General features: G+C 47.7%; 2 protein-coding genes across 3 annotated transcripts; one reads left to right on the forward strand and one right to left on the reverse strand.

Moving 5' to 3' along the window:
- Positions 1-902: 902 nt before the first annotated feature.
- On the reverse strand, positions 903-22,418 carry LOC144126205 (retinol dehydrogenase 13-like). Of its 2 annotated transcripts, XM_077660213.1 has the most exons (8): positions 22,274-22,397; positions 20,478-20,758; positions 16,944-17,171; positions 14,641-14,880; positions 13,081-13,173; positions 4,619-4,813; positions 3,611-3,720; positions 903-2,538 (listed from the first exon to the last, which is right to left on the reverse strand). In XM_077660213.1, exons 3-8 carry the CDS (start codon positions 17,149-17,151, stop codon positions 2,299-2,301), a joined length of 1,086 nt encoding a protein of 361 aa, XP_077516339.1. In that variant the 5' UTR covers positions 17,152-17,171; positions 20,478-20,758; positions 22,274-22,397; the 3' UTR covers positions 903-2,298. The 2 variants fall into 2 exon arrangements, with proteins under 2 accessions (XP_077516339.1, XP_077516338.1); XM_077660212.1 differs by lacking the exon at positions 20,478-20,758 and having other exon boundaries at positions 908-2,538; positions 22,274-22,418.
- LOC144122867 (uncharacterized) lies at positions 7,100-9,825 on the forward strand. The gene has a single exon (XM_077655846.1). The coding sequence runs from the start codon at positions 7,100-7,102 to the stop codon at positions 8,003-8,005; it is 906 nt and encodes a 301-aa protein (XP_077511972.1). The 3' UTR covers positions 8,006-9,825.
- Positions 22,419-24,127: the final 1,709 nt, after the last annotated feature.

The raw sequence follows: 24,127 nt of genomic DNA on the forward strand, positions 1-24,127 counted from the left end.
CTTCTCCCCATATCCTCTCTTACTGTCCCCTCACCTCTTTCATTTCATTTCTCCATTCTGCCTGCTGCTATCCTTTATTTCCGCTGCCCCAGCTCAGGTGCCTCAGTATCGATGGCAGATGCCGGGACTAGCAAAAATCTTTTCCTTCCTTTCTATTCTTATTTTAATGAAAACCACTAATCACTACTAAACTGCCTACAACTTGTTCTTGCCGGCACGAGCGCATGGTGATGAGGGATCACATTTCAAACGAGGCAAGAGATGCAGACCTAAACTTGACGCGCGGAGAAAGCCAGCCGTTGAAACTGTGACCACGTATACCGGATGTTCCTGTTGCCTCAGTGGAAAAGGCCCGTATGCCCACGGCCGGGGATTCGCTTCCTTGCGCCCGTTTTCTTTTTCTTCTCTCGCTCTTGTTGGACACGTGTGAAGCGAGGCCACCAACTTTGATTCCAGGAAGAATCGGCGCCTCATCAGTAAGCGCGGTGGGCAACAAAACCGCGTATGCGAGAAGTTGGGTGCATTTTATATCGGGTGCTTCTGAAATTTTATCACTTGGAGGCTCTCGCGAGTAAGTAGCAATGGCTGCGTCTGTTTTTATTTCACCGGGAATTACGGAATGAACCTGCATAGTTAGTCATCAGCCAGATTACCTGGCTTCCGCAATAGCAAGCGAGCCTTATATATTCTTAAATTTTGTTATCAACGCCATTTTCGCTCTCAGCGATGTAGGTTTTCGCGTGTGTGAATGTGGGGTCATGTACTGCTGCGGATAAAAGTCACCAGGACGAGTTAACGGGAGCCGAACCCAAAAGCTATGTCATCAGGAGGCGAATTCCGGGTTCCCGTGTTGTAATATGCGATAGCTAATTGAGATTATCGCTGATGTGGCACCTGTGTCCCTAAATATATTTTTTTCTTGTGTTGCAGACATTGGTGTCCACTGGTGCGCAGCTCCAGATGCAGAAGAAAAAAAGAGTCATCCATGTGCTTGAGGTTACATTTATTCATCTTAGTGCAATGTTCAGAAGAATACCCCAAGGTGAGTAGATTCTTCTTTGTGCCTGATATCTGCAGCTCTGCTGGTGCCGACAGCATTACATTAGCACACCGATTTTTCGCAATATTTTTTAGCCCGGGAGAGACGTTGTGTGTGCGTGGCGAGGCAGCTACTCACTTCTTTTTCACTATCCCAACCTGCGCGTCTCCTGATTTGCTTTAGTCTTTGCACGAGCTTGAGTTTGACAAACGTACACTCAATTCATTTGCTCTAATGAGTACTTACTGCCTAAGTGCCGACGAGGCGTCCTTGGGTGCGACAATTCTATGCAACAGTTCTAACAAAAAAAAAGTAAACTTTCGCTTTCAGTCAGGCTAAGGAAAGACAGGCCGGTTAGCCTAAGGAATTTTGGGGCTCACCCACCGCGTATATTTATCGGTTAGGACACTCAAAAATATCCCTGCCAACAGCTGCATAACCGCCGAATAGGGCAGCGGATGCACACCAAATGATGCCCTCCTGATCGTGTTAAGGCGCAAGATTTCATCATCCAGTGAATGCGTGCGTGACATGCGTGACACACTCGGCGTGTGTCATTATTGGGAAATAACTGATCACAATATACACCTGGAAGAGAACTTAATGATGAGAAAAGGCTACACAGATTCCTGAAGTCTTCTCGCTTGAAGGAAAATCCATGCTGGCTCGCAGAATTCAACCCGGGACTCTGTCTGCTATACTGGGCCACTCGCCCTACCTGCTAATTAAACCAGGATGGTTACAGTGGGTGGCAAGGCGAGGATGAATTGATGGGCAACATTGGGTGGAGACCAGTTTATACTAATTACTTGAATCTAAGATGATGGCTTTTATAAAAACCTCGGAACTGAAATTCGCAGATGGGCTTAGAAGTTTACGAGCCCAATTCGCCAAGGTTATTTTCAATATGGCATTTTCAATATGGGTGACCTATCAGGAGAGGTGATGCGCATGGTTATGTTTAACTTTACGGCAAATGTTACAGTGCGCCCGGTAACTATGACCTCTCTGTAAAAGTGTTGCTGCGGGCTCATCGCATTGTTGGCAGTCGCCCATGAGCACCGTTGTGTTGAAAGAACCGACATAATGGCGTCAGATTAGTGATTAGTGAGGCTACGAACAGAGAAACCTGCCTTTCTCCATGTGCTCTCCTTCGGCATTCACCCAGTAAATCAAGGAGCAAATCAGTATGGCGCAGCGGGTCGACGCCTCCGTCTCAGTGGCCCAGCCACTGAATGCGTCCGCATTCCCTGTTTGCTTCAACTCTGCTCAAGAACAGCGACTTCCGGCAGCGGCCTTGCGACAAGCGTCTCCAGCTCGCTGTCCGTCAGAGGAAGCATTCGGACCGAGCGCCAGAAGACGTCCTCGGCCAGCTGGTGATCCTCGCAGTCTTTGCTCGGGGTCGCAGGGGCGCAGTCTGCGAAGTACTGGCCGGTGGTCTCTACCATGGCCGGGTCGACGGCCAGCCATATCGACGTCTGCGCGCCTTCCAACGGGGTCTGCATTGAAACGAGCGAGGAATGCTGATCTCTCTTCGAGCAAGCCGGGCAATGGCTGGCGCTTATATGTGCCGCTTGGCATCGTTACTCAGTTTTGCACACTCCATCTTGGAACAGTTCGTACCATGCTTTCTGCGCTGCACTGCACAAGGAGTTTGGAATGCCGGGAAAGCGATGACAGCTCCACCGAACGGCGCGTAGACTGTTGCCGATTACCCACCAAGAGGTCTGAGAGCTCTCAATTAGCGATAGGGCTTATGAAAGTGACGAACGATGGACATTACTCTAACACTACAAATTCCGCAGAAGCGGTCAATGTATGCAAGAGAGAAAGATTAGAAATATTGTTACAAATTTAAAAGAAGAAAACTCATATTTTCGCACTCCCCAGCGACGGAGAAAGGACAGCTATATGCAGTGTCTTTGCCGAGCGCCCAGCTTCCCCCATGCCACGTGATCGTAGGTGTGACCAGGGTAGCCGCTATGTTGCCCACGCGTCGCATGTGGCTCACGGTAGGGCAGTTGACATACCCACGGGGACTAAGAAATACAAAAATAAAATAGTGAATAATTGATCTCCCTAGAGAATGCAAAGAAGGTTTTGGCACAATGATGAAGGTAATCCCCTAATGTAGAGCATACTTGTAATAAGGGAGTAATTACTCACTGGCACCCACCCAAGCTCATCCATACAGCTACAAAAGAAAACCACGCAGCTTTCCTTAATAGCGGTGTGGCTGCGCTTGGGTCGACACTAGTTAGTAATTACTCCCTTATTAGAATTCAAAGAAAATTCTGTAACTAGGTTCAAAGATGTCGTGTTCGGTAGCAATCCTGCGTAGTCTCCTTGACCAGCTCAAGCAGTTATTTAGCCTTTCCAACCCGTGTTGTCCAATCCAATGGTCTTTGTCAGCGCGGCCTTGAACGATGGTTCGGAAATTGCCCTACAGTGCGAGTGAGGCGCCCGACAAGCCAGCAACTTCAAACGAAAAAAATAAATACAGCGATACCAGCGTGCTTCGTTTGGTGCCTGGAAACATTGTAATATATTTTTCGAGCAGGAAACGCCTACCTTGCCTATAAGATCCATGGACGCCTTGAACAAGTACTTGCGCAGTGCCGAACCGCCGTCTGATATCGACGTCCGCACGCCTCCAGGGTGAAGGCAGTTTACCGTGACTCCTACAGAGGTTTTGAAAAAAAAAGCAATTAAAACTTTTTTTTTTAATACGGCAGCATTCAACACAAAGTAGGCGTGCTGATCAATCATTTGTGTGCGAAAATGCTACAGTTAAACAATAGAACAAAAACAACTCGTAAACTGGAGACTTTCATTTTCTGCCGTTCCCGCTCCGAGGGCCGTTCTCTGATAAAAAAAAAAGAAACACTGTGCCAAGCAGAGCCCCATGTAATGTTTTTAAACGCGTGCGCAGGCTATATATCTTCCGTTTTCAATAAAAAACATTCTCTTTCATCTCCAGGTGACATGACTCCCGTTCATTTCTTTAGGGAATTTCTCTTTTTTCGAGCATAACAGCCTTGTCGAGAAATAATCTGCCGTATACAACAAGAGTCACCGAGGTCTCGAAAACCCTAAAGTGGAGTGCTAAACACAGCAAGGACAGATGCTCCAAAATATTTTACAGCGTATTCTAAATGGTTACAGCAGGTTAGAACTCTACCTTTATAAATTAACCCTTTTAGACGCTTGTTCAAAATCTGATGTACCATCTTGCATGCTTTTTTGTGTGTGTTTAGCACCGCCTGTGTAGATTTTATGTTTGCGTACGCTCACAGGCAGTAGGCTGTTGAAATTGGTTTCTTTCCATGGAATAACGCTGTAACAATTTCAGCGTGTCTTCGTGTTTCCGCTTTCACTTTATTTGGTGGCTGCAGAGACTCATCAAGCCGTCATAGGACGGCTTCATCCTTCTCCTGTATGCCTTGTTGCGCGAATAAAAGAGTGAATTAATTAATTAATTAATTAATGAACAACGAGAAAAAAGCAGGAGCATCCCTTTACGTTGTGGCGCGCGATAAAAACTGCACTGATGTACGGTATTCTTTCGGGGATGCCCACCGGAGTGCCTGAGCCTTTGTGCCAGCGCCAGGGTGGCGAGGTTGAGCGCCAGCTTGGTGTTTGCGTAGATGCCGGTCGGGCTCCTCGGGCGGTTGTGGCCCCGCGCCCTCTCCTCGAGCGAGTCCACTCGGCCAAATACGTGGAAGCTGGACGACACGTTCACCACGCGGCTAGGTGCAGTCTTCTTCAGCAACTCTGTGGAAGACAGCCACATAACTGATAAGCTTGTCCATTTCTCCGAGAAGGTTTTCATCGGCCGTTTGTTTGACAACACGTATTTTCTAATTATGCAGCTAGTAGAGTTGTTCAAGGTCACTGTGTTCACGTGGCCCCTTCCGGGCCACCTCAAACTTCCTCCCTGTAATGTACCTTTAATAAAGTTCTTCAGACAGACAGCTCACGTTAGAGCTGTTATACACTAGCTCTCGCCTCTCTTAGTGCCTCGAAATTCGCTTCTCGAGTTCTCGGGCGCTTGTACTCTGTTCTGGTGATTATTCGTGCACATAAGCGTAGGCCCAGAAACACACGTTATCGTTCCCAGTAATTCGCCTTCTTCTCAGCACCTGGCGTCTACTGAGGAGCGAACGAAAATCCGTCTGCTATACACAGGGAGCCGATAGAAAACAAATGCACATAGGCTACGCAGGAGCGATACGTGGAAATTCCCGCGAGACGTCTACCGCACACCGTGTCTGGTGTTTCCTCGAACCCCTTGAGTGTTTGCTTGCAGCTGTCGCCATCTGCCCCTAGCGCACACGGAGGAAGGAAAGCACAGAAGCTCCGTGTATCCTAGATGTATAGCGGAAAGCGTGGCGGAAGTCGTGTCATCCCTAAGCCAAATTTATAGAGCAAACAGGAATGATGTCCTTGCTGCTAAGGGAGAGCGTGGCGGTCGGCGCACACGGGTGGGTCACTGCCGCCGCGGGCAATGCAGAGGCACATGAGAGAAGGGGGATGCCTCACGTAAATGGCGCGGACGCATCTTCCGGGTGCTGGGCGCTTCCACAAGCAGTGATCCAACGGCCTCTTTTTTAGCTTTTCCTTCATCCATGCTTGTTCATGTCTCTGTTTTCTACCGATGGTGTTCGGGAGAAGATGGAGTCAGGAACAATGTGTGGAGCGGCCTTTTGATAAAGGCGGAGTTTCCGGGTTGAACCCGACCGCGGCGGCCGCATTTAATAATAATAATAATTGTTTTTTTGGGAGGAAAGGAAATGGCGCAGTATCTGTCTCATATATCGTTGGACACCTGAACCGCGCCGTAAGGTAAGGGATGAGGGAGGGAGTGAAAGAGGAAAGGAAGAAGAAGGTGCCGTAGTGGAGGGCTCCGGAATAATTTCGACCACCTGGGGATCTTTAACGTGCACTTACATCGCACAGTACACGGGCGCCTTAGCGTTTTTCCTCCATAAAAACGCAGCCGCCGCAGTCGGGTTCGAACCCGGGAACTCCGGATCAGTAGTCGAGAGCCCTAACCACTGAGCCACCGCGGCGGGCCGGCCACATTTCGATGGAGGTGATCGATGCGGCGAAACGCAAAAAGGCGCCCGTGTGCTGTGCGATGTCAGTGCACGTTAAAGATCCCCAGGTAGTCGAAATTATTCCGGAGACCACCACTACGGCACCTCTTTCTTCCGTTCTTCTTTAACTCCCTCCTTTATCCCTTCCCTCGCGGCGCGGTTCAGGCGTCTGCCGAGATGTGAGACAGATACTGCGAAATATCCTTTCCCCAAATACCAATTTTCAAATTTTGCCCCGTGGCAAGCGTCGATGTGCAAGGACGCACTGCTGATACTGCTGGCACTGCCTCATCGGTGCGCAGTCAGTGGTGGCCGGCTAACAAGATGAACAGCGGCAGCCACCGGCAAGCACGACGAGTGAAATCTGCTCTGTATGTTTACAGTTTCCTGGCCGCCGAGATCAGCTCCGGCAGCGCTGGTGCAGCTGAAAACCGCTCGTCGCTCGAAGTTTTTCTTTCGCTGTGGAAGCGAGACAGTTCTGGGGAAGGCAAATTGACACCTGCATCACCGACGCCAGCGACAACTGACGATCAAGCAAGGGCCGAGGGGGCGTCTCCTCGCATTTGGCAGCAGCGACAGCCACCGGCACGCACGACGAGTGAAATCTGCTCTGTATATTTACAGGCGGCCCGTTGGTGTGACGTGGAGTGACGTGGTGTGGCGGCACGCTCGTGACAGTTCTACGCCAGATTTTGCAAGCCACTGACAAGCAAGATATCAGAGCGCCTGCTAACTGTCCGTCTTTTGCCGGATGAGGCCGCCACGGGCCCTGTTGTCCTGCGGGCTATAAAAAGGGATCATCGAGGACGCAGCCATCACACCGGCAGCAGCGGCAGCGGGACGCTTCTCCAACGCTCAAGCATCGCGCTTCTGTTGTACTGTTGCAGGTCAGTAACTGCAGGATTGTGTAATTTTTTTTTTCCTTTGCTATTTGCTGCTGTTGCTGCTGGCACGGTGTGACATGTCTCCAGTAGAGCAGTGCAAAGTGTGTGAAAATGTATGTACCGATCCCGTGAAATCAATAACATGCAGTGAATGTGGTTACAGATACCATACCGGAAGGTGTGCTGGTATTTCTGATGCCACAGTAAAATCTAAGGGTGAAGCGTATAAACAAGCATGGCGATGCACGACATGCCGGCGTTCTAAGCCTCGCTCACAGTCGGTAAATATAGCAGGAGTGCCTGAGGCGCAGGACGACGTACGCGTGTGGTTGAAAGTCATTAATGATAAGCTGGACCTGTTGCTACCCCTGAAAGAAACAGTTGAGGGCCTAGAGGATGCAGTTAACTTCATGAGCGAACAGTATGATCATCTCCTGGTACGTACTGAAAAGAATGAGCGCGTTGTCGCCGATATGAAGAGCAGACTGGAAATGCTTGAGGCACGTGATGAGGTCACGCAACTGAAAGCCGAGGTTGACAATCTGGAATGGCAAAGCCGTAAGCTAAACCTGGAATTCCACGGAATTCAGGACACAGAGAACGAAAATTTACTGCAGAAGATAAACGTGCTAGCAGCTAAGGCCCAAATACCAGAACTCCTACAAGATGACGTTGTGGCGATCCACCGACTGCCAGCGAGGAAAAACAAAACGCCAGGCATAATTTGCCGCTTTGCGAAAGAGGCAAAGCGAGGTGAATGGTGGCAAAACAGGAAAAAACTGAGCAGTGTGGATGGTAATGTGTATTTGCAAGAAAACATAACAAAGCGAACACGTGCTCTTCTTTTCGCAGTGAAAAATTGGGCTAAGGTCAATGAATTCAAGTTCGTGTGGCACCACAATGGGCGGGTCCTCGTGCGCAAAGCTGAGGGAGGGTCGGCGGTGGCTATTTCAAGTCTTTGCGACTTGGATAAGCTAAGATAAGAACCACAGCATTTTCAACGGGTGACTAACCTTATAGTTATGGCGGAAACCGATGGTGAACGTTACGTACTGCCACACGAGCTTGAAAGTCACCTAGGTCAAGCATATATGAAGTCTTTGAAGTGCTTTCACCTTAACATACGATCAGTAAAGCATAAAGAATCTGAACTTGGCCTCTTTTTTCAACAACACGATAACATGTTTAATGTGATAATGCTCACAGAAACATGGAGCACAGATGATACGAATGTTTTTCGTTTACCTTCCTACCAGACGTTTTACTTAAATAGGGCAACTGGTCGCGGTGGTGGAGTGTGCCTCTTGGTAAAAAATGATCTCCAATGTGAACTACTCGAAACTTTCTGTACAAGTACAGGTGACTGTGAATTTATGGCACTGAAATTGCAAAACACTGTACTTGCCGTTGGTTATCGACCTCCGAATGGGGTGGTGGCATCGTTCTTAGATTACTTAGAAAATGTTTTTGAATTTGTAAACAATTCTCACTTTGACATTATTTTTGGTGGCGACGTGAATATAAACATGTTAGGCAATGATTCCTCCAAACTGAAACTGGATGTTCTAATGAGGGCGAATGGTCTCACAAATGTCATAAATCTCCCAACAAGAGTGACACTAAATACATCAACATTAATAGATATTTTTGTTACAAATATAACTCCGGAGAGAATCAGAGCAGGCGTTATTGTGGCTGAGCTGAGTGATCATTTGCCTATTTTTTTGTGCTGTACCAAAAAGGTCAACATAAAGAAAAACGTGCCTGCAAGCTTAATACAACGTGTGTCACAAAAAAATCTTTCCACATTTCTGGAAAAAGTTTCACTGGCATCATGGGATAGTGTGTACAAAAAAACTGATGCTAGCGCAGCTTACGAAGAACTGCTTAATATTCTTAAACCTATATACGCAGATTGTTTCCCTTTTGTGCGATTGAAAGTAAACACAAAAATCCGCAAACCGTGGATAACACCCGACCTGGCAGCGAAAATACGTGAGAAAAATAAAATGTTCAGCAGGTTTATCAAGAGCAAGGATCCAGACGCGTTGAAGCAGTTTAGAACTTGCCGTAATCGTTTAGATAAAGAGCTGAAAAGGGCACGAAAACAGCATTTTAACAACTTATTCACCTCTCTTTCTGGACGCACACATGCTCTGTGGAAAAACCTGCGCTCAGTATTAAACTATAATGTTAAGAATGACTCAGTTCGTGAAATAAAATACAATGGTACCGTGCTGTCAGGCAAAGCCTTAGCCAATGCCTTCAATAGCCACATTGTAAATACTGCCGCTCAAATAACAGTGAATATTAATCTAGACAATGTTCACTACAATAATGGCTCAGTTTTTCTTGATCCTGTCAGCGAAGCCGAAGTGACGGAAGTAATAAAAAGTCTTAATAACAGCAGCGCTATTGATGTTGATGGCATGCAAGTGAAACCTTTGAAACACGTCATCTGTGTCCTTGCTCCCTGCATAAATTACGTTTTCAATTTATGCCTTGAACAAGCGGTATTTCCACACCAAATGCAAGTTGCACGTGTGAAGGTATTGTACAAGAAAGGTGATAAGAATGATATGGGGAATTACAGGCCTGTTTCCATACTACCTGTCCTATCAAAGGCATTCGAAAAAATCATTCTCAAGCGATTTTCGAAATTTGAAGAGAAACATAACCTCATAGTTGATTGCCAGTATGGATTCCGAAAGGGAGTTAGCACCGAGTCGGCACTTCTTGCCCAAAAAGAGTATATTTTAGACCACATTGAACAAGAAAACGTAATATTAGGCATATTTATAGATTTTTCAAGGGCCTTTGACCTCATAAATCATCAGATACTGATCACGAAGCTAGAAAGATATGGCTTTCGGGGTGTGGCTGCGGCGTTAATCCGATCATATTTAACCAATAGGAAGCAAATTGTAGATATAGAGGGATTTTGTTCGGATTCACTAGCAGTTAACTGTGGCGTGCCGCAAGGCAGTATTTTGGGGCCATTCCTTTTTAATCTGTACGTGAATGACATAGTCAGCGTAACCCCATCCACAAAATTTGTCATTTACGCAGATGATACGAGTCTATTCTTTTCAGCAAATGATCCTGATCAATTAATTCGCCATGCGAATGAAAGCCTAGCCAAGCTAGAGAAATGGACTGAAGAAAACCTTTTAAAAATAAACATACAAAAAACAAAGGCAGTTCTATTTCACGCCAGAAATAAAACTATAACAACTAGCCACAGTGTTTTGCTCAAATCAACCCCAGTTGAAATAGTGCCTTGGATTAAAACATTAGGTGTTACGTTTCATGAGAACTTATCTTGGGATGCACATATTAACTGCTTAACCAAAAAACTTTCTCAAGTAGTCGGCCTCATATATCGAAATGCAAGTGTACTACCGCGTAATGTAATGATAATGCTGTATAATACCTTGTTTTGTTCAAGACTTAATTATTGCCATTTAGTTTGGGCCTCTACGACGCAAAACAATATACACAAAATTCATATTCTGCAAAAAAAGTTTCTACGTGCCGTTGCAAGTGTCCCCATGTGCTATCCCTCGGAACCATTATTTCACAGGTATAACGTGATGCCTGTTACGAAGATTTATGGTTATCGTCTGTGCAAACAATACAAACAAGAGATAAAAAATGGTACTTGTTTCTTGCGTCAGATAGCCAACATAAGTAGTCATCCTAAAGCATACAACACGCGAAATTTTGAGAGGTGGAAAGTTGAAACATGTAGGACAACATATGGATTACAAATGTTAAAAAACCGGTTACCAAGGCTTTTAAATACGTTGCATAAGAAAAACATACAACCCGAAAATATTACTTTCAAGAAACTTCGCCACTACTTTACGAACTAAAAATAAGAACAACAAAATAGTCTCACAATATTCTATCTCAAAGCGTCACTTTCATTTTGCTATGCTGTCTATATATCTCCGGCGATGAGATTTGTTGAAAGTGTGTGCCCTCTTGTTGCAGTCAGGTTTTCGTGGAAACTTCCTTTTTTTCAATGTACAGCTTTTGTTTGCGGTTTCACACTTTCATGCATTTGTTTTGTGGTTGCTGACCGCTACCTGTAGTTGCCAATGTGGGGGCCTGCGGCCTTGTCAAGCTGCCTTAATGACAGCTTTTTCTGCTGGCCTCCGGCATCATGTACGTGTGATGCAAATAAAGTTATTATTATTATTATACTGGCCGGCGCCAGGCGCGGGCGGATGCCCTGCACCGCTACTATATGGCTCAAAGAAGCACGTGTTCTACGTCGACATTGCAGGCCCCTACCACTCCAGAGGGGAATGGTGCACGGCCGCAGTCATACACGAGTGGAAACCGGTGGACGGCCTTTCGTCCACCTCGCCCAGCTCAACTCATGCGGATGAGGTAGCGATCGCCCTCGCAGCCTCCCATCCCGATTCTAAATTTATCCTCACAGATTCTCGCGGAGCCTGTCGTAACTTTGAGTTCGGTTGGATCACTCCACTTACTCACCAAATTCTTCGCCACAGTACTCGCGACTTCGATCCAACTCATCGCTCAATCATATGGGTTCCCGGCCACCAAGGCACGCCAGGTAACGAAGCCGCCCATGAGGCAGCCCGCGCACTCACTTACCGGGCACCAGGCGTTCCTTGGGAGGACCTTAACCCAGATCACAGCCCTCTTCTTTAGTTTAAAAATATTACTGAGCACTATAGTGCCGAACACCGGCGCTACCCGGTTCCTATGAGGGGACTGGGTAAAGCTGGCGAACGAACTCTCCTTAGGCTCTTTACAAACACCATGCTGTGCCCGGCGTTTCTCAAGCACTTTGATTCTTCTTTTGACGGCCGCTGCTCATTCCGTGGGGAGGTGGCCTACACCTTTCACATGGTTTGGGCATGCAGGGAAAATCCTTCTCCCCCCCTCACCCCGTCCCCTACCCGAGAGGACTGGGAGGCGGCTCTGCTCGGCTGCCAAGAACTATCGGCCCAACAGGCCCTGGTTCGATCGGCGGACCTGCGAAGCGGTCAGGACCAACGGGGTCCCGGTGTTGTAAGGGGTGAGACCCACTGGGGCCTCTCCCCGAGCACCTCTCTGTATATATAGATAAATAAATGCTTTTCACCACCACCACCACCATCGCGATTTAGATTTGAGCAACTGAAGTGATTTCGCAGCGTTCCTGTGCATCCGCTAATTGACGAAGGTGCTACAGGTTTATAGCGCATAGTGTCGGATGACGAGTCTTTTCGAGAGGGACAGCGCACTGCACTGTCTCATGTCCGCGTCGATTTGCGCTATAACACATTCGATATCCTGGCTGCGGCGGCCGCATATCGATGGAGGCAAAATGCAAAAACGCTCGAGTGCTGTGCAATGTCAGTGCATGTTAAGGAAAAAAGGTTAGTACTGCGCGAATGAGACATGACACAAAAACAGGAAGAGAGGAAAGGTTTTTTTTTACTCTTCTTGTCTGCTGGGTCACCTGCATTGTCACTTTGCGCATTTTTCACCCTCTTTACTCAGGTTGCTTGTTAGGTTCCTCACTTTTTTTAAAAAACAATTTTCTTGACATGGAGTGTTTGGGGACATGCTGGCTGAGTGCTGTGTGGTTTATCGGTCCTTCCGCAACGTAAAAATGTGATTAATGTTGTCTACACATTAATCAGGTTTTTTTGTGAATTACAGCGATGGTTGTGCACCCAGGTTCGTGCCTTTTACAGCGTTTGCATTTCTGTTTCAAGTAAACATTCGGAAGTCTGCTCCTGTGTTGTCGTGTTTCTTCCTGTTCTCGTGTCATGTCTCAATCGCGCAGTACTAACCTTTTTTCTGCAATGAACTAACTAGCCCGCAACATCGTTCTACTTCATGTTTAGGAACCTCAGGTTATAGTGCCTAGGCATTATAATATACTCAGGTGGCCTAAATCAATCCGTAGCCTTCCGCTACGGCTTCCCTCACAGCTCATGCGTCGTTTCAGGGCGTTAAGCCCCACAATATGCATTTTGCTTTCCTAAGCGCAGCCAGTTGACCCAAGAATTATCTCGGCCCCTCTGCTTACCTTGGAGCAGCAGTGTGAGAAGAATTGGGCCGAGGTAATTGGACTGAAAGGTCACTTCGAAGCCATCCTCTGTCATCTTAGGCTTCTTCGACTCTGCAAAAAAGAAAGCAGGAGAAGAGTGAACTCCCTACAGTCGACCTGATGAGCTGGGCGGTGAGTTAGTTCGGTGCATGAGACTATAGGGAGAGGTTTTCAGGGATACGGTGGCCGCAGCTAGCGCAGGACATGGCTGAGTGTAGATCAGTGGGGGCAGCCTTTGTCATGCATTGGACTTACGAAAGGCAGGCGGCATTCGTGGATGTTCTTTCGCCATGAGTGCTTGGACTCTTTTATGGTTTTCGTTCCCGCTTCTTCGCCCTTTCTTGCGTTTTTCCTTTCCTTTAAAGGCCTAACTGTGACGTTTGCGTCCCTTTCATTTACATCAGTTCTTTTTTTTTATAACAGGACTGTGGTGGCGTAGAAAGCGAGCGGCCCGCGGTCTTTCGTGTTGGCTGCGGAAGCTTTTTGACTACAGAAATTTCTACGTCCTTCCCGACAACCTTCGCCATAATAGCTAGCGCTCTAAAACGAACACGCACGGCGATGCGGCCCACGTTCAGCAGAGAACACAGAGCAAAAACCGCCGCCAAAAATATGGAAAACAAGACAGCCGAGTAAGTGGCCTATGTCGGCGCGTCAGGCGGAAAACATGGAGCGGCAGTATCGGCAGTGGTGGATGAAGATGGTACACCGAAAATCACGGCCTCATCACGCACCCGAGACATACAATAGTTACGGACGAAGAAGTTGCAATAGCGCTCGCTTGCGTCTGCTCCCGAGCATACATAATAATTAGTGACAGCAAAACAGCCATTTGGAATTTTTCGAAAGGTAGAATTTTGGAGGAAGCCAGACGCGTCCTCTCAACAAACCCAATTGATAGAAAAATATCCATCATATGGATACCTGCGCACGAATCTTTCCCTGGCAACGAGGCTGCACACGCGCTCGCTCGAGATCTCTTCTACCGAGCAGTCGTACAACAGCCAGCCGGGGAAGATAAAGGTTAAAAATGCAAAAATTGCGGTGAAAGGGGCACTCCTTATCACATAGTTTGTGAATGCGCCAGTTCCCCGGGCGCTGGCTTAAACGTCAACAGTAGAGAAGCCTGGGAAGATTCGCTGCGGAGCGAGGACCCCGCCATCCAGCAGCAAGCCCCCCGCCCAGCGGCTGAGGCCGTGAAGAAACAACTAGTCTGCGCAGCATCCCTATACCCGCATCCCAGGCCTGCGTGCCGGGACCGGGGATTTGGGGGCTCCTTCATTCATTCATTCATTCATTCATTCATTCATTCATTCATTCATTCATTCATTCATTCATTCATTCATTCATTCATTCATTCATTCATTCATTCATTCATTCATTCACGTTCAGCTTCAGCTATCGCTCGCGTTCTCCGACGACGGCGCAATCACTGTGCCTTCGTCTTACGAAAATTCACAAAGCACCCGGTGAATTTTGTTCTTCATTTCTGTTGCGCTGAATCGTCCAGTGTTCGGGGCACGCGGTGCCTTAGCTCACCTCCAACGGAGCCGGCGTTGTTGATGAGCACGTCCAGGCGAGGTTCGGTGGCGGCCAGGTCAGCGCAGAAGCGCCGCACCGATGCGAGCGAGCAGAGGTCCAGCTGCTTGACCACCACCGGCCGCTCCGTTTCTCGGAGGATCTCTTGCGCCACCCTGGTGGCCTTCGCTACGTTCCGGCAGGCAATGATGACGCGCGCTCCCCGCCGAGCAAGCTCCGTGGCTGTGGCACGGCCGATTCCTGCGGGACGGGGACAATGCAGCGAGGATAACTGCCCCGTCTGTGCTCAGGGCCTGTTACGAACAGTGTTTTTGATAGATAAAAAGGTTTGCTCCTAGTCATTCATAACCCGGTAAAAATCACCGTCACTGGTTTGTTCCGAAATTCACCAGACGAACGCTCCAGAAATAAGCACCGTTTGTGCATACCGCCGCCAATAACACGAAACGAGGTGTTCAAATACATATAGCTTCCCCCAGAAAGTAACTAAAAAATGGTAACTGCCTCATTCAGGTGTGATTGAAGACTGCCTGTATCAATGCTCTTGCAAGTAGCTTAAATCTATGGCTGTGATCCTCCAAATAACATGTGGGTATAAATACCAGGTTTTTGGGAAAAGGTAATCACTAATCTTTTAAAACAGGTTTTTTGAGGTAAACAAGTTTTTTGAGGCGTAGTAACACCAGTGTCGGGAACGTCAAAAACAGTCGAATCATGTTAACTAGTCATGTTATTAACTAAATTATAATTGTTATCTTTTTAACTATTACTGATTGGCACCTTACTGCAATAGGAGATTTTTAGGCGGCTGTTAGTAATAACCATATTACTTTGTAGAATTTCAAAAAAGCGATTACCCCCGCCGCTATGGTTCGACAAATCTGGCTACATCGTGCCAAAACCATGCGCGTTTGAAACGCAGACAAAACAAGCCCTCCAATATACTTAACTATTCAAAATAGCCAAATTTTGTCCAGCCACAGTGGCGAAGGTAATCGAGTTTTAGAAGTTCTAAAAATTGATATGGCTTACTAATGGCCATGTCAGTTTTTTGGAACTGCTAGAACGCGATTAACTTAGCCATGGCCATTACTAACGAAGTAGCCATGTTCGAACCCGACCGCGGCGGCCGCGTTTCGATGGAGGCGAAACGCAAAGGCGTCCGTGTGCTGTGCGATGTGAGTGCACGTTAAAGATCTCCAGGTGGTCGACATTATTCAGGAGCTCCAATACGGCACCTCTTTCTTCCTTTCTTCTTTCAGTTTCTGCTTTTTCCCTTCCATACGGCGCGGTTCAGGTGCCCTCCGGGATGTGCGACAGATACTGCCCCATTTCCTTTCCCCCAACAACCAATTTCCAATTTCCTCAATTCCCCCTCTGTTACTTTCTCCTATGCCGATAGGATTTTATCCTGCAAGAATTACTTAAATAAGATGATATCTGCGTTAGTTATCGATATATCATCTGCTTAATATGTCAAACTCTTTACCTCACAGTTATATATACACCACTCGATATAACAAAAAGCTGCAATAAATGATAATATAAACTTCTCACGCCCAGGATTTTACATTTCAGGCTATTCGCTAGAGTGCGATAAAGCGAACAGAATGATTTCATGCATACTCTCGGCGTGTAGTTTAGTTACAGGTGATTGGTGCTCCAGCCGGTCGTAACTATTACGTGCTGCAGGAACTTCACGTAAGGCCCTCTTCTTGAGAGGGGTGACGGAAAGGGGCTTTGAATTTGTGCGGTTTGAGAAGGAAAAGCAGATCATAGGAGACGAGGTAGAGATAGAACTGCATAACTCAGACCGCTGCCACGTCCCCCCTCTACCGCTTCGTGATGACGCAGGATGTTCAAGTGCGCTGGAACATGAACCACTCTAGCTCGTAGCTGCGGTTTGTTCTGCTAAGTCAGAAATGGCGGATTCGAAACCCACTCGCGGCAACTGCATGCCCATGAGGTTCGAATTAACAGTGCGCCCTGCTTCTGTGCGTGCCGAAGGTGTTCTTCAATGTGCAAGTTGCGCTGTTAGGTTTCCCCGGGACACAGAAGTGACGGCGGCAGAATCACGGATGACTCCCCATGCCCATCCGGGTCATGCATGTCCGGAGGTGGTACGTATACCTTCGAGCTTAGTTCACAGCGTGGGTGGCCAGTGACCGCGGCTTCTGATGGCTCGGACCCACCGGTGTGGCACTGCGGGCGACTGGTGCACGAGAGAGCCCTTGCCATGCGTCACGTTTTGGCGCCATTGATTTCACTCTCGCAATGGGGAACGCGTGACGAGAGAAACTCACCGGAGCTGGCTCCCGTGACGACGACTGTCTTTCCTTCCATGCTCTGCTGGCAAGGGCATAAGCCTTTGGGTTCCATTCCCAGGCGGGCGGTGGCCAGGGCGACCCTCGCGTACAGTGCCAGCTCGGCGAAGGTTTCTCGCAGCGCCTTGGGCACCTTGCGCGCCATCGACCTGGTGGAGCCTTCGTCGGAGCCCCGAACGGCAGCCATGATCAAAAGGGATTGGTCCGCTGAGAAAAAAAAAATGATGGTCGATTTGCGTAATTAGGCCAAATGCGAACTAGTTGCGGTAGCAGTTCGGTTTTACTTTGGTTCCAGTGTTCAGATCCATTGTTTCCGGATGCCAGCTGTTCAGATAGCGATAACGGGTTGGGGTGGAGCGCATATGGCAGGTTCTCTCAGATCATGAATGGCAGTTTACCGATATCCCTCAAGAAAAAGTATATAACAGCTCTATATTACAGGTACTCACCTATGGGACAGAAACATGGTGGCTAATGAAATGGGTTCATCTAAGTTAAGGAGAATGCAGTGAGCTACGGAAAGAAATTATAAGTGTAACGTTAAGAGACCGGAAGCGGGCAGAGTGGGTGAGGGGACAAACGCGGGTTCATGACAGCCTAATCGAAATCAAGAGGAAAAAATGGGCTTGGGCAAGGCATGTAAAGCAAAGACAAGATAACAGGAGACCCTTAAGGGTAATGGACTCGATTCCAAGAGAAGGCAAGCGTAGCAGGTGGACGGATAAGGTGAAGAAGCTTGCGGGCATTGGGTGGACGCAACTGGCGCGGGACAGGGTTAATGGGAGAGATGTGGGAGAAGCCGTTGCCTTGTAGTGGGTGTAGTTAGTCTGACGATGATGGGGTCAGATGCCATGGTCTTCTTACTGTTGAGTTTCAAGCCAGCTTTTGTACTCTCTTCTTTTACTCTCATCAAGAGGCTCTTGAGTTCCTCTTTTCTTTCTACCATTAGAGTAGAATCATCTGCATAATGAGTTAGTTTATCTTTCTTCCAGCAATCTTCATTCAGGAGTAGAACTCATCCAGCCCGACATATCTCATAACGTACTCCGAATGTATTCTAAATAAGCAGGGTGACATTATACAGCCTTGTCGCACTCCTTTCGAAATTTGGAAACAATCAGTTCTATGTCAGGTTCTAACTGATGCCTTTTGCCCCGCATACAGATTCTTCAGGGCACAGGTCAGGTGGTGTGATACTATCCTCTCTTGAAGAGTTTGCCACAATTTGATGCCATCTACCCAATCGAAAGCTTTATCGTAGTCATTGAAGAATAAGTAATGTTATCCTTCATTGTAAGTTCCGCCGTCAAGCAACCCTAAATCCGCCTCGTATGGTAGAAGGCCATTTGTGGCCCCTTTTTTTTTGTCCCAAAGTCGGACAGCCGGAAAAACCGGACTTGTCCCGGACCGCAGTGATACTATGAACCGCTTTTGACGAAGTATCGCTTAGTGTTGTACTTGACGCTGGTTAGAGCGTACGAGCTGTGAGTCGAACTCTTCAATTGGGAGTGAAGCACTAACCACCTTTGCAGGCTGAGTGTTCGAAACTGGGTTTGCCCCCGAAAGGGCGCAGCGGGGTTTGAGGAGCCTCCTCCAAGCACACACCCCTGAAGAAGCCGGGTGCCGGGCCGGGGGTGGCTTGCACCCATTTTTACCGGTGGGTGTCCGGCGGTGGGTTTCGAACCAACCATCTCCCGCAGCCGAAGCGGAAGGCCAGACCACTAGCCATTATTCTTCATTAGGAATGTTTTCTGGTTTATGGTATATGATTTATAGGGGTTTAACGTCCCAAAGCAAGGCTATGAGGGACGCCGTAGTGAAGGGCTCCGGAAATTTCGACCACCCGGGGTTTTTTAACGTGCACTGACATCGCACAGTACACGGGCCTCTAGAATTTCGCCTCCATCGAAATTCGACCGCCGCGGCCAGGATCGAACCCGCGTCTTTCGGGCCGGCAGCCGAGCGCCGTAACCACTCAGCCACCGCGGCGGCTAAATGTTTTTCTGGAACGTTCGTGCCTTCTCCATGATTCAGCGAAGGTTGGTAATCTGATCTCATGTTCTTCTGCCCTTGCGAGACGCAGCTTTCACTTCGGGTAGTTCTTGGTTCGCAAACTGCTGTAGCCTGGCTTGCACGACTTTAAAGAGCATCCATCACCTTGTCAGCATATGAAATAAGCGAATATTGTTCGGCACTGCTCTTCGGTGGCCACTGCTGAGTTTCCGAGCTTTGTTGGCGTATAGAGTACAGAATTTAAAAACTCAGCTCTTTGGACTTGAGATAGCTCAGCTGGAATGCCGTCATCTCTGCTATCTTTACTGTTACTAACGCTGCCTAAGGCCAATCGAATTACTCCTTAAGATTTCTAGCTCAAACACAGTGATCACCGCATCTTTATTTTTGCCTCCTGTTCTTAGCCTCTTCTGCTTCTGTTATGTCCCTGCTATGTTTGCCCATTATCGCGCCCCGTCTTTGCGCGTAACCTTTTCTTGATATCTCCAACTTTCTTGCAGAGCTGTCCAACCTTCCCAGATTTACTGCTTTCCTCAATTTCTTTGCATTGTTCAATAAGCAAGGCGTTATTATCTCTTAAAGAGCAAGAATACCTGCCACAGGTAATTAACGATGCAGTGAAAAGCGCTGATGCACTCCCCCCCCCCAAAAAAAAAACAAAAAACAAGAAAAGTACGTATGCTGAAACAGCCAAATAACTTTGCCTTAACGTATTCAGCATTTGTCCCCAATTTAGCAGCCATTCTAAACAGACATCATAATATCCTATTGCAAAGGGAGCGTTGAAAGGAAATCTTCAGGGAACCACCGCAAGCAATGCACCAGCGTGCCAAAAATTTGCGTGACCTCCAAACTTATTTCGAAATTACCGGTCCCGTGTTTGCCGGCTTTCCATTATAAAGCAAACATCGGTGTAAAGTTTCTCTCCAAATGGCAATGACAAAGTTAGTGATAGCTCTCAGCAGTGTTTCCAGTTAAAGAACAAAAAAAAACATAACTTCATCAGCGACACTAAAAACATTAATACATGCACTCGATTGTTCCATCTGTTAGCTCCTTATCTTCTAACCTCCTTATCTTCTTAATGCCATCCTCATTGACGATCTTTAAAATGTCAGGAGGGAAACGATTGCGTCATTTATGAAACCGTGTAATGATACAGGCATTCTACATGCATCTCACGCATGTCCGCGTCGCGCCAAAATACATGCGCTTTCGAGAAGCTTCAAGGCAAATAAACTCTTCCAGTCCACATAACCTGCCAAAATGGCGAAAATTTGTTGGGCCGCAATTCTGAGGTTAACAGTGTTATAGAAATCCTGAATGTTGTTATGAATAAAATCTAGGGTTCGACGGAAACCCGTCATACCGTCTGGTCGGGTATGTTACAGGCACAACTCATACGACTTCATTGAAAAGGTTCGCAACTTGGTTACAGAGCACGATGAAATTTTGGTGTCATTTGACGTGGAGTCACTGTTTACGAGCGTGCCCACTGACCTGGCCGTGAAGGTTTGCACAGATGCGCTCCAGGCGGATGCAACCCTACCGGAAAGAACACCCATTGAAGTTCCAGACCTCAGCAGACTTCTTCAGTTCTGTTTGTCCAACACCTACTTCACGTTCTAGGAGAGCATATATAAACAGGTTCATGGTACGGCTATGGGAGCATCTATTTCTGTCACCGCTGCGAACTTGACAATGGAGTCACTGGAGTCCCGCGCCCTTTCATGCTTCACGCCGCGCCCGAAAGTCTTTCTTCGTTATGTGGACGACTGTTTCTGCATAATCAAGAAATCGGCTGTGAGTACATTCCTTTCGCACCTGAACAGCATGGAACCGGCCACACAGTTTACTACGGAAGAGGAAGTAGATGGCCGTCTGCCTTTTTTGGACGTTCTAGTGAAACGCGACGGCCCTAGAATATCATTCACTGTATTCCGGAAAGACACGCACACTGGCATGTACCTCAACTTCAGTTCCGTACACCCGACCTGCCACAAGAAGTCCGTTGTCGCCTCACTTGTCCGTCGATCGGAGAACCTCTGCTCTACGCTGGAAGAGAAAGCGACAGATCTGGACACCGTTCGCCGCGACCTGATGGCTTCGGGCTATCCCAGTTCTTTTATACGAAAATCCGAGAATCGCCTAGCTCACCCGCCGCCACAGCAACCCCAGCGAGAGAAGAAGAAAAGGATTCCGATGCCCTACGTCCCCGGAGTAAGTGAAAGTTTATCCCGCATATTCCAGTCGTACGAAGTCGACGTCGCACATGTGCCCACGCAGAAGCTGCGACACGCGTTGGTTGCAGTGAAAGACAAGATAAAGAAGGAGAAGTTCCCGGGCATCGTGTATAAGGTTCCCTGCGCTGATTGTGAGCATGTCTATATCGGTGAAACAGGTGATTTTCGGAAAAGATTGCAGCAGCACCACAATGATGTCAAGAACAAACGCGTGGCAACAAACGCACTGGCTGATCATGCTATCTCCGAGGGCCATGACATCGACTGGGACGGCACGAAGATAATCGGAAAAGAAAAGAGCAAGACGACCAGGCTTTACCTAGAATCTTTTTGTATTCAGACGACGGCAAACACGCTTAATCGCAACGAAGGCAATCTACCCCCGATATACTCCCGCTGCTTGTGTCATACCATGAAACCTATATAACTTACCTTCACTCCTGTCTTTCATTGTGAACAAGGCCCCCGTAAGCCGGGGCCGAAACGTCATCTTTTTAACGATTGGTCGGCGTTTGAAGATTTTCCACCGTTGTTATGGATAATACGTGCAGTGGGCCCCACACTCTTAAGTAAATAAACAGACTAACAATAAGGTTTAAAACGTTAATAACTCACTATTAGTTAAGCAGCCTGCTAGTTGGCACGTCTTAGCTGTATTCTGAAACACTACATCGATGACATTGCTATGCCGAAAAAAGCTCTCTTCCAACTCAAAATCCTATTGTTAAAAATTCTAGAACATCTTAGGTGGAGCACCCGGTATATACACAGTTTGGTTCTCGTTACCCTGCGCATTCAGTGCAGATGTCACATCACTGACCCGTACACCAACGAATGAAATTAATTTCTTTCATTGCTTCACGTTTTCATTCTCGCATGAAGTCAAAGTTGGCTATCCAATGCACCACCGTCCTTCACGAATTTGCTCGAACGTCGAGCAGTAGCCTCCGATTCATGAGAGCTATTCGGCGCTCAAATCGGCTGAACATTTCGCGGTAATAGGCATCGACAATGCGACGCTATAGATGTGCTGAAAGCGGCAAAATTACTCACCGAAACCACGATAAAAGAACGGACGGGAAAGCTCAGGAGAAGCGCGCAACTCCGCACTGCAGAAACAACTCTCTGAACGCGATCTTTGTTCCGCTACGACCGGCGCCTGACGCAGATCGTAGATAGAGGCCAACAGCTTCGTAAGATCCGCGGTGTTACTCTACCCTTGGGCGCGTGAGCTAAGCGGAGAATGCTCCAACCTTGGACGCTTTCTCGTCATTCCACTTTCACTGTCTGACCCTGAGGCCGCTCTCTTACTGAACTCGATTTCTGGCGATTTTATCTTCGCTTTCTGCTATCTATAGGAGGAGTACGTGACTTGACCGGTTCTGGCATTGCCTCTCATTTATGAATGCTCATGAATCGGCATCGGCACGAGAGTGTGACCATTGTTTAAAGTTAAGCGGACGGCATAGGCGCCCAAGTGTTTTGTTGAAAAATGACGTGTAATGACGTGTAATGTGGCGCTTCTGCGCACTCGTTCTGAGTAGCGCGGTCTGCTGGTTTAATATCGACCGGACCGGTTTCCACACCACTGTTGGCGTGCAGACGCAGTACGAGGAGCGATGAACCGTGCAAGTTTCGTATTTAGTGCTTTTATGCTTTGTCACGATGTTGTAGCTGTCTGGAACCTTTAACCGAAAAACGTTTCTTTTTTGACGACCTTGACGAGTATAGTCAGATGACATTCAAGTATTCAGCGGCGAATACCGCTCAAAGAATGTTGTAGACCTGCGTTTCTACTCGAGTTCTTATTACATCACGTGATCGTGCTGCGCGCTACATCCGAAACTATACGACATCGCACTGTCACCGCACAGCACGCGGTCGCCTTTGCGTTTCGCCTCCATCGAAACGCGGCTGCCACGGCCGGGATTTCATCCGGTGTCATCAGGCTCAGCAGTCGCGTGCCACTTTGGAAGCCAACGTCTTCGGGAGACATGACAGGCTATCAGTTCGGAAGCGTGCTCATTAATAGCTTATGTCATCGGTTATGTGGCTGTACATGAGCCGCTTGAGAGAATTGAACAGTTTTATTTTGAATAATTTTTAATATCCGACATTCGCGCGCAAAGAGTATCGCGGTCATCGAAAAAAGCATCTTTGCATGACCTGAAGGAGGGGGCTGGTGTAGGGCAGAGTGGCAACTCGCACGGGGGCGCCATCACGGGACCACCCCGTGAAGGAGACTTCGCGTCAGTCGCATGGACAACCAACTCGGGGCAGAAGCCGGGGTCAAGGAGGCTGCTTAGAAGTGAAGTAAGCGGGCTTGTGAGCGACAGGAGGCCGCAGCATCATCGCCACTAGCTGCATAATCGTATTGGCAGCTAGGCACAATCATTTCATTGCAGTCCCACTATACTGTAGCACATCATTCTGGCGTAATCATAATTGAATGCAAACAAGCGCTGATTTTTCGGGTTTCGAATTAAGTAATAGCCATGCTATGTTAACAAATCCAGACTGCTGCCTTTAGGCCTGGTCAAATGTTTTAGGGGAATCCCCCGAGGTGGAGTCGATTTTTTATTAAGGGAGTAATTACTCATTGACGTCCACCCGAGCGCAGTAATACGGCTACAAAGGAAAGCTGCCCCTAAACGTTTGACCAACACTGTTCCCACTTCGTATTTTTGATCAATTCGCTCTCGCCCAACCATAAGCTTGCCGTCCAGGTTAGTTCAGCTCGTAGAACGACTGCTCCGGTGAAGCATGGTCTCGGGTTCGAACCCCGGACCAGGATAAATTTCTCTATAACTACGTAGTTTCTGAGAAAGCTGTATAGCTTTCCTCTGTAACCGTATGGCTGCGCTCGGGTGGATGCCAATGAGTAATTACTCCCTTATTGCCTTTAGG

Source organism: Amblyomma americanum, chromosome 3, assembly GCF_052857255.1.
Source record: "Amblyomma americanum isolate KBUSLIRL-KWMA chromosome 3, ASM5285725v1, whole genome shotgun sequence".
NCBI classification, from domain to species: domain Eukaryota; kingdom Metazoa; phylum Arthropoda; class Arachnida; order Ixodida; family Ixodidae; genus Amblyomma; species Amblyomma americanum.